The following is a 9,965-nucleotide window of genomic DNA, read 5'->3' as shown; positions in this document are numbered from 1 at the left end:
AGGTACTGTAAGATTAAAAATGTTTTGTTACGTTTTTCTGTATGTATTATTTGTGTAAAAAGTATTATAAGCCTATTATAGTACCATACTATACAACTGATTGTGTTAGTTGAGTACCTAGGCTAACTCGTTGGTCTTAACAAGCAAATTGGACTTAGGAACACACTCTCAGGATGGAACTCATTGGTATGGGGGGGACTTACTGTATTATTTTTTAATCAAAACTTGGCTATTTTTAAGCCTTAAATCAAATGTTTGCTTCTAGACATATTTCATCTGTTGAGTCATATGTAGGCTGCCAGACCATTTGCAAGTGGATGTTTTGTAGCATAGGGATTTTGAGATACTCCAGGTATATGTATATAAAGACACCATGTATTTGTATACACATGTGAACATATTTAGCATACACTGGAACTGTATTTTGCTTCTCAGCCAACAGCTGCCAGTCTGCTGAAACTGATAAGCCCTGACAAGGCAGCCTGATTACTGAGGTTGACTGAAGGCCAGACCATCCCCTGAGATAACCACCATCACCTCTCACCAAAGAGTAAGGGAGTAAAGCAAACCCAGATTTGTTTTACTGAAGTGGGGCAGGAGCGGGAGGGAGGAAGACTATGCTTTATAAGACAAAAGCAGCTGATTACTAGTAAGCGAGAATAATCAGCCTGCTCTTCCTACATTCAGCTGTTGTGGAGTAAGTGTAATCTATACAGTGATTTCAAGTGCTTCCTGTGGTTAGCCACTAAAGTTCAGAGAGGCAATATGACAGTTCGATTTGACCAAGCAGGTCTGAGGCCTGTTCAAATGGTCTGTACCAACCAATAACAAAGGAGACTAAGCAGCTGTGGTAGATTCCCTGATCCATTGCCACATCTCCATCCACTCGATTGCCCAAATGAGAAACAATGATTGCTACGCTTGCCACCTACCTCTCTCATAACCCCATGTTCATCACTCGGTCCTACTGATCCTGCTCCCCAAATATGTATGCTTCTGTCCACACTCACTGCCACCCCACTCATCTGAGCCACTATCACTTTCCACCTTGACTATTGCAATAGCTTCCTAACTGGTTTCCCTGCTTCATTGGCAGTCCCAGACTTTCCTAGTAGGTAAAACGTCAGGACGCTAAGTAGATCATGAACACTGTCATCAAACTAAATCTGTATAGGAAACATACTATTTCTACCTTGAGTGTGTATGTTTAGGGTGCGGGAAGGAGACTTCAGAGATGGCTAACAGAAATTATCATGCAGTTGCTTTCATGTGTGTAATCATATGAATAATTGAATCTTGACACTCACATAAAGTACTCCTGACATTTAGCAGTATAAATAGGTGCTGTGAGAGACTGTAGGCTGCTTTAACTTAGATTGCATGTCTACCTATTTGGTGAGTGGGACTGGCTGCGGAATGTGCAGCCAATGAAAATGAAAAGCAAAATGAAAATGTAGGAGTCTCTCTGTTCAAAAATTATTAAAAATTTCAAAGCAGAAACAAGCAGAACATTAAATCAAGTGTGGGGCCCTGTGTGACTGAACAGGGTGCATATCCATGAAGGCAGCTCTGTTGGTGAAGTTTAGGGTGGAGTGGGTATGTGTGTGTTGAGATTATGTGGGGACTGGGCCCTTGCCAGTCTCTCCAGGGCACCACCACTGCACTGCTCCCCATCTTGTTCCTCTCTAATCCAGTCATCACACTCAATAGCCACAATGACCTTTTAAATAAATGTATATAGATCACATCTCTCCCATCTTCAAACCTGTCAATAGCTTCCCAAATCACTCTCAATAAAGTGCAAGATCTTCATTATATTCCAAAGGGCCCTATTTACTTTGATAACCTCCTTAACCTCATTTCTTTCATGCCTCTCTTCTCCCTCACTCAGTGAATTTCAATCTCCTTTTGTCTCCCCTAATGTCCCAAGTTCTTTCTCATCTTTAAGCATTTGTGCATACTGTTTCCTTCATATGGAACTTTAGGTCTCCCTAATCTTGCTTTTCCTTCAGAACACTTCAGCTTCAGTTCAGTTGCTCAGTCGGGTCTGACTCTTTGCGACCCCATGGACTGCAGCACACCAGGCCTTCCTGTCCATCACCGACTCCCGGAGTTTACTCAAACTCATGTCCATTGAGTTAGTGATGCCATCCAACCAGCCCCTTCTCCTCCTGCCTTCAATCTTTCCCAGCATCAGGGTTTTTTCAAATGAGTCAGTTGTTTGCATCAGGTAGCCAAAGTATTGGAGTTTCAGCTTCAGCATCAGTCCTTCCAATGAATATTCAGGGTTGATTTCCTTGAGGATGGACTAGTTGGATCTCCTTGCAGTCCAAGGGACTCTCAAGAGTCTTCTCCAAACACCACAATTCAAAAGCATCAATTCTTTGGCACTCAGCTTTCTTTATAGTTCAACTCTCACATCTATACATGACTACTGGAAAAACCAGTTTTGAGTAGACAGCCCTTTGTTGGCAAAGTAATGTCTCTGCTTTTTAATATGCTGTCTAGGTTGGTCATAACTTTTCTTCCAAGGAGCAAGCGTTTTTTTGATGTCATGGCTGCAGTCACCATCTGCAGTGATTTTGGAGCTCAGAAAAATAAAGTCTGTCACTGTTTCCATTGTTTCCCCATTTATTTGCCATGAAGTGATGGGGCCAAATGCCATGATCTTAGTTTTCTGAATGTTGAATTTTAAGCCAACTTTTTCACTCTCCTCTTTTACTTTCATCAAGAGACTCTTCAGTTCTTCATTTTCTGCCATAAGGGTGGTGCTATCTGCATATCTGATGTTATTGAGATTTCTCCCAGCAATCTTGATTCCAACACTTACCAAGTTTGTAATCATGTACTTATTATCCCTGTGAGGATTTGTTTATATTTGCCTACCCTCCATGCTATAAGATCATTGAGAGCAAGAATGATACTTGCATTGATGATTATTGTATGCCCAGCATTTCGCAGAGACAAAGGCATGTAATACATGCTCAGTAAATGTTGAAGGGATGAATGACTTTCAAATCACGTAGGCCCATACATTAGAATTGCCTCATTCTGCTGGTTTTAATCTGATAGTACAGTATCCCCACCTGGAGGCAGGTAGCATGATGGTGGTTCCCTCTTGTTAACACCATTCTCATTGGCTAAGGATGACCCTACATGATCTAATCATCTCTATTATACTGCATTTATTAATACCATTCATTGTGCTACCAGTACTAAATTTTTCTTAAAGTCATTTCACTTCATTCTGTTCTAGATGTTAAAAGAAGCTTCTATACGTTAATCATCTTCTCTGTGTTCTCCTTCATCTGTCCTACAGCAACTTATATTCTTTAAGCTTCAGGGAGGTTTGTCTTCTGACTTTATCAGACACAAGGACTGATTATTTTTGTCCATATGTTTTGTGCAGGAGCAGAAAAATGAGGCAGCAAAAACATTTCTTTTCTTTATGCTGATGCCCTGGAAAATTCTATGCCCTACAAAGAGAGAGGTTAACTGCCCTCCTCTACCACTCCAAGACAGAAATTAATGCAGTAGAAACAGTACTTTTTATTGCATCAGCATTCTTTACTTGGTCCACCTCCTGAAATCATATGTTTATTTTATACTTAAATTGGTTTGTATACATGTGCATTTTTCTGGAAAGGATCTATATCTTATTAGCTCCTTAGAGAAGTCAGAGATTAAAAAAAAAAAAAAAGAAGACGCACCCTGAGCTTTGTATCCTGCTTTGCGTTTTCTCCTGACTAAATATGAGAAGCTGATTGGCTCCTTTCTCTAAACCACTTGGTGTTTTGACTCCCGGATGCTTCTTGAAACTTGTTTTCAAATGGAATTGGTAAACAAGCCTCAGCTTAGCAGAGGCATTTTGAACCGTATGAATAATAAATGCATTATAAAAATTCCTGTTTGAAAAAAGAGGCATCAGAGATAATTATGCAATGCACTTAGCTACTCAAGTTTAGTTATTAATATTATTAATACTATTTATTGTTTCTCATTTCTTTTCTTCATGACCTGAGTGTGGTCACACTGGCTTTAGGGATTGGGTCCACAGTGTTAACTGAAAAGCCACCACCAAAATTTTTTTAAAACTCCAAACATTACTAAGAATAAGGCTTGGATTTAGGGCCTAAAAATAATTCAGTTGGAATGTGAAGTTGAGACAGCATTATACAACAAAGCTTCTGGCATGTTTGTATATCTGTATATATGATGTCAGCATACATACAATTATTACAATGCTTTGAGGGTTTATTTACAACATGACCTTTTAAAAATTCTTGGACACAAAAAGAAGTGGATCTTCATTAACCAGATTGTTCTTGTTTCTCTCACTTGTTTTGCCAGTGAGATTTTAAAGATGTTTCTTCCTGCACTTCCTTCCTTCCTTCCTTGTACTCTGTGGGAATCTACAATCCCTGCAACTTGAATGGATGAAAGTCCACAAATCGCCAGAAGCATAATCCTTCCAGGTTGTTTCTTTCCAAATCCGATATTTAACTGTGAATGCATTCTAGTGATTGTCTCCGCCTTTAACAGTAAGTAAACGAACCCCAGGTTCCAAGGGGGAAAAAAATAGATGCCAACATTTGGCAAACTTAATAGCTGTGTTTCAACTTATACTCCACGGCACTTGGGGGAAACCCTCTGGCCCTCGTCCCCGACCCACGTAAACACAAACACTTTCGAAGATACGGGTGTTCTAGCAAAATCCCAAGCCGCCAAGCCAGGACTCTACTTAAAGAAAGATTTGACGGAGTTCTCAAGCTTCAGACCTCTAAGTGCCAGAGCTACAAGGCGCACCTGGGCTGATAAGGAGCGTGCAAAGACTCTCAGGTGGGAATTCCTGGCACCGCCCCTACGCCGCTGGCGTAGGCACTGGAGCTCGGCGAGTCTCCACTTCTGGATCGGGTTTGCTTGTTGAAGCCTCTAGTAGCTCAAAACTAAGTCTGCACCAAGAGCAGGCTTCGCGGTCCTTCAGCGGGAGCGAGAGCTCAGCGCCCTCCACTCTCATTCCTTCCCCCATCCCCTCCACCCTCCCTCTCTCCTGGAATCAGGGCTCTCCTAAAGGACACAGTGGGGAGGCCACGAGGTACAGCTGAAGAGTCCTCTGCAGACCAAACCCCCCAGGGCTGGAGGGAACTGGAAGGAACGAGTCCAGACCACGGGACCTTCCCTGGCTGAGGGCCGGCGCCCAGCTGTCCTTGACCTCCCCAGCAGTCGGAGGCGCGCGCCGGGGAAATGAAAGTAAAAACCTGTCTTGGCACGGACCCAGCTGGAAGCTGGCGACAAGTAGGTCGCATCTGCAGACAAGAGTGACAGACAGCGGGTCCTAGACAGGGTCACTGCGAAAAGTCAGACTCGCAGCGGACAAACTGAAAGAAAGCGATGAGAAATGGGAGACGAGCGAGAAAAACAGAATAGTTGGGACTGGGGAGGCTCCTGGAAACAGCAGGCGTTCAGTAATAACCTGCAGTCTGCGGTGCGGGCCGACCAGCCGCCAGACCTCGTCTACTGCGGCAACTGCCGGAGGCCAGACCCGCAGCCAGAACCCAGCCAGTGCGCTGCGCTGCACCCTTCCGACCCTCGGCGTGTCCAGCCCGAGTCCGAGCCCAAGCCAGGGATCTGTCCCCCACCCGGAGCTGGAACTCAGGTCCGCTCAGGTGACTCCCTTGGGGAAGAGCCCTCAGAATAAATAGCTTCGAGGCGACCATTCCTTCCCCAAGTGCAATGTCCACCGGTCATTCCTGGGAGTGAAAAGGCGGCTGAGGCAGCAGTGCTCAGCTCAGGCCAGGCAAGGTCCGTGCGCGCCCCAGCGCCAGCCGTCTGTGCCCTGGGTCTCAGAACTAGTGTGGCAGGGCTGGTTATAGATGGGGAAGCTAGAAGGTGGGGTGTAACTTGTTCAAGTTCATACAGAGAATCGCTGTCGGGTGAGGACTGGAAGCTCGTCCACGGTGTTCTAGTGGTCCCGCACCCTCCTCCTCTCAGTCTAGACCCTCAGCTTCAGGACCCGTATCCAGGGTAGTGGGTGACAAAACTACAGAAGCTCTCCTGCAAGGAGCGGGGAGTCCGGCGGGGCTAAGTTCCCTCCCCAGTTTGGCCTCCAGAATTTAAGTAAGAAAGTGAAGTCAAGAAGCAGTGATGGAAGAGCATAAACGGGTGACAAACGTGTTTGGGGGTGATTCATCATGAACAGGCATAAATCCTTGGGCGGGGGCTAGGACTCTCCTCTCCCCCTTGAGGAGATGATGGCCCCAGCGTAGAAAAATATCCATGCCGCGCCCCACTCCAGTCTGCTATGCATGCTTCCGGGCCGAGCTGTTCACCACCTTTGGTGTGACTTTGAGCAAATGCTTACCCCTGTGAACTTTAGTTTTACCATTTCACCAAGTAGAAAATTGATGTTACCTTCCTTGTCTAACTCAAGGGTAGGTGTGAGGATCAAAGGAGATCGGGATGTGGCCATGGTTTGTAAAGTGTAAAGCGATTAACATACGTGAAGCATTAGTGTGCTCCTTGGCAGTAAATCCTCACGTTTACAAGGGGTGAATGAAGGCTCCAAGGGCAGTCAGGCAAACTCTCAGGTTGTAACCTTATAAGGCACAACTGGATTACAAGGGGGAAAAACGAAACTGTATTCTTCGACCTAATTTTGGTTATTCCTATATTTCCAAACAGGCATGAAAATTCTGAAACTTCAGGTGACTCCCCACTCTAACTCCCAGTTCTCAAATCAGCCTTTCGGAGCCTTGCCCCTATTGCGAAATCTTACCAGTCCGTCCCCAGAACCCAGAGTCTCGGCAGCTTGCGGGGGGGGGGGGGGGCGAGTGGGAGGGGGTGCTGGCGAGCCCCCCCTCTTCTCAGGAGTGCTCTGTGCCTGCCCGTAAGGCTCCGCGGGAGTCTGAGGTCGCGGCCAGGTCAGGCACCAAGCCGGCACGGGGCGCGGTCCACTCGAGGCCACAGCTCCCGAGGTCTGGGGTTCGGGTCATCCACGTGGTACCCCGCGCTGGCTCTTGCAGTTCTGTGCCAGACCTTACACTCTGGGCTGCATGGGTCCTAGGTAAGGACCCCAAGAGGTTGTACCGGCTCTGCTTCGTCCCGGCTTAAGGTCTGAACACTGTGCCCAGAGAATCAGTACCGGGGCAGTTCCTGCATCAGTCTCCTGGAGCTCATCTCTAAAACTTTCTAGGCATGAGGGACACCCCCCTCCTCAACCTACAAACCCCACACTCACGGGCAAGCAATGCGCGCGCCCGATTACAGAGCGCGCGCCCAAGGGAAGGGAGGGAGGGAGTGAGGGCCGCCTAGGCCCCGCCCCCCGCGCTCTTATAAAGCGGAGGAACGCGAGCCGGCCACTCAGTGGTTTCTTGGTGACACTAGGCGAAACAGCTCGAACCTTGTCACTTTTGGCTTCTCACTGCAGCTTCGACGTCGGGGTTTTGCCACTGCCAGAGCGTCGTCTCAGACTTAATACTCCAAAGAATTTTGACAGATCACCCTCTCAGCAGGTATGCACCGCGGGCGGGGCGGGTTGAATTTGCGGGGGCTTGCCTAGAAGCGCTGAGTGAGGGGTACAATCTACTTTGCAGGGTCCTCTGCTGGGTGCGTCCCGCATCCCGAGCCCAGCTCGTGGACACAGCAGGAACTCCAGAGACCCAGTCCCCTCTGCTCCGTCAGCCAAATTCTGAGAAGTTGAGTGGGGAACCTCTGGGAGCCTGGCGCTGGGCAGCGGCCTCCCCTGCAGGGCCTGTCACCCGCTTGGCGGGTGCAAATGCCGCTGGCGCCTCTCTGCGCCCCTGGGAGATAAGCGTCTGAGTCAGGCGGAGTGCAGGCTCACCCTGGCCGCGCCGGGGGGCCCCCCGCTCGCCTCCTTGCCCCGCCCGGCGATGCGGCAGGCCCGGACACTCAAGCTCTGCTCTTTTTTCTCCTTCCCCAGGGTCTGCGCATCGCCGCCGGGATGAAGCTGGTTCCCGTCGCCCTCATGTACCTGGGCTCGCTCGCCTTCCTAGGCGCGGACGCCGCAAGGCTCGACGTGGCGGCAGAGTTCCGAAAGAAGTGAGTGGCTGGCAGCGCCTTCCCCAGTCCTGGTACCTGCAAGGCAAGGGAAACTGACCAATGGTCGCCGAGGGGTTAGAAATGAAGAGGAATGGGAATGGGTCAAGACCTCGCCAGGACGATTGCGAATTGAGTCTCTTTGTTTTTTAGATGGAATAAGTGGGCTCTAAGTCGTGGAAAAAGAGAACTTCGCGAGTCCAGTAGCTACCCCACCGGGCTCGCCAACGTGAAGGCCGGGCCTGTCCAGACTCTTGTTCGGCCCCAGGATGTGAAGGGCGCCTCTCGCAGCCCGCAGGCCAGGTAACTATGCCAGGCGCCGTTGCGAATCCCTCCTTTGCCTTAGCCCGGGGGATCATCAGGGCTGTATTGCAGTTGAGATGGAGATGGCAGTTTCCAGCTCCCTCTGGTCTTAGAATGGTTCCCTTCCCGATGACTGGTGGGGGGTGGTGGTGGATGTGGGGGTCTCACATAGCCTTCCTTTCCCGTCTCCAGCAGTCCTGACGCAGCCCGCATCCGAGTCAAGCGCTACCGCCAGAGTTTGAACAACTTCCAGGGCATGAGGAGCTTTGGTTGTCGCTTCGGGACATGCACGGTGCAGAAGCTGGCGCATCAGATCTACCAGTTCACGGACAAGGACAAGGACGGAGTCGCCCCCAGGAGCAAGATCAGCCCCCAGGGCTACGGCCGTCGGCGCCGACGTTCACTGCCCGAGGCCAGCTTGGGTCGGACTCTATTACAGCCTCCAGAGCCAAAGGCGCGAGGTGCCCCAGATTCCCGGGTGCATCAAGTATTTGCCACGCTCCTTAGGATTTAGGCGCCTGGGCAGCAGCGCACGCATCTCGCCGGCACCTCTCGGGCGGGAGGGCTTCCGCGCGCCGAGCCCCTCACTCAGCCTATGGGCCCGGGCTGAGAACAGCCCTGAGAGACCGAGGGTCCAGGAGGCACCGTCCGGCAGCCAGCGAGCACTGGCTTTGCAGGAACCCGTCCTCCTCGGAGGGGAGGCAGTGTTCTCTTCACCCTAATTGGGGCCAGGTGCCCAGGGTGGGGAGGTGGGTGCAGAGGGAATCCAAAGGAGCGTCGTCTGCCAGGCTCGCGGAGAAGAGAAACAGCGAAACAAACGCTGAGACCCTCAGGGGCAAGGGTCTGAGCCACTGCCGTGCCCGCCCACAAACTGATTCCTGATGGGGTGTCGCCCCACCGGGGCGCAAGCCTCACTATTACTTGAACTTTCCGAAACCTAGAGAGGAAAAGTGCAATGAGTATTGTATATACAGAGGTAATTATCAATATATTTAAATTTGTTGTCAAGATTTTTTTTTGTAACTTCAAATATAGAGATATTTTTGTACGTTATATATTGTATTAAGGGCATTTTAAAGCAATCGTATTGTTCCCCTCCCCTCTATTTTAATAAGTGAATGTCTCAGCGAGATGCAACGTTGTTTGCTGCGTGGAATGTGAGAGTGTGTGCGTGAAAGAGATGAGTTGCCTCTTGTGGAAGAAGAAAACACCATGTCTGTATAATCTATTTACATAAAGTGGGTGATTTAAGAAGTAGCAAACCAATAAACTGTCTCAATGCTGATTCATTCCCGGGTCACGAGTCTTGGGAGGGAGAGTGTCCCGGGTCTTGGTCTGCCGGGGAGCCTTAGGGTCCGGCCGCCTGGCGTGGGAAGGTTAGGACGGCTGCGCTGGCTGGTGCTGGCGGCTCTCCGCGCTGGCTGAGCTGCCGGAGTAACCCTCTACGGTGGGACTTGCGGAGCGCGTCTTGCTTGCTGGTAGGGGCTTCGCAGAGATGTTCCAGGTCCCATCTTCGTGGGGCAGGGGGGCCGGGTAGAGTTGGGTGAGCCCTTAGTGGGAAGGTGAGCCTGGACTCTTTCGATTGCGCAAGAGTCCTAGATTTTATG

General features: G+C 49.4%; 1 protein-coding gene across 3 annotated transcripts; it reads left to right on the top strand.

The window, feature by feature from the left end:
* The first annotated feature begins 7,351 nt into the window (after positions 1-7,351).
* ADM (adrenomedullin) lies at positions 7,352-9,647 on the top strand. Of its 3 annotated transcripts, XM_043903269.1 has the most exons (5): positions 7,352-7,511; positions 7,593-7,694; positions 7,940-8,058; positions 8,209-8,358; positions 8,551-9,647. In XM_043903269.1, exons 3-5 carry the CDS (start codon positions 7,961-7,963, stop codon positions 8,870-8,872), a joined length of 570 nt encoding a protein of 189 aa, XP_043759204.1. In that variant the 5' UTR covers positions 7,352-7,511; positions 7,593-7,694; positions 7,940-7,960; the 3' UTR covers positions 8,873-9,647. The 3 variants fall into 3 exon arrangements, with proteins under 3 accessions (XP_043759204.1, XP_043759186.1, XP_043759194.1); XM_043903251.1 differs by having other exon boundaries at positions 7,593-8,058; XM_043903259.1 differs by lacking the exon at positions 7,593-7,694 and having other exon boundaries at positions 7,356-7,511.
* Positions 9,648-9,965: the final 318 nt, after the last annotated feature.

The sequence above is a fragment of the Cervus elaphus genome, chromosome 1 (assembly GCF_910594005.1).
Source record: "Cervus elaphus chromosome 1, mCerEla1.1, whole genome shotgun sequence".
Taxonomy (NCBI): Eukaryota; Metazoa; Chordata; class Mammalia; order Artiodactyla; family Cervidae; genus Cervus; species Cervus elaphus.
Note: the sequence above shows the minus strand (reverse complement) of the source record. Positions and strands in the feature narration are given on the sequence as shown.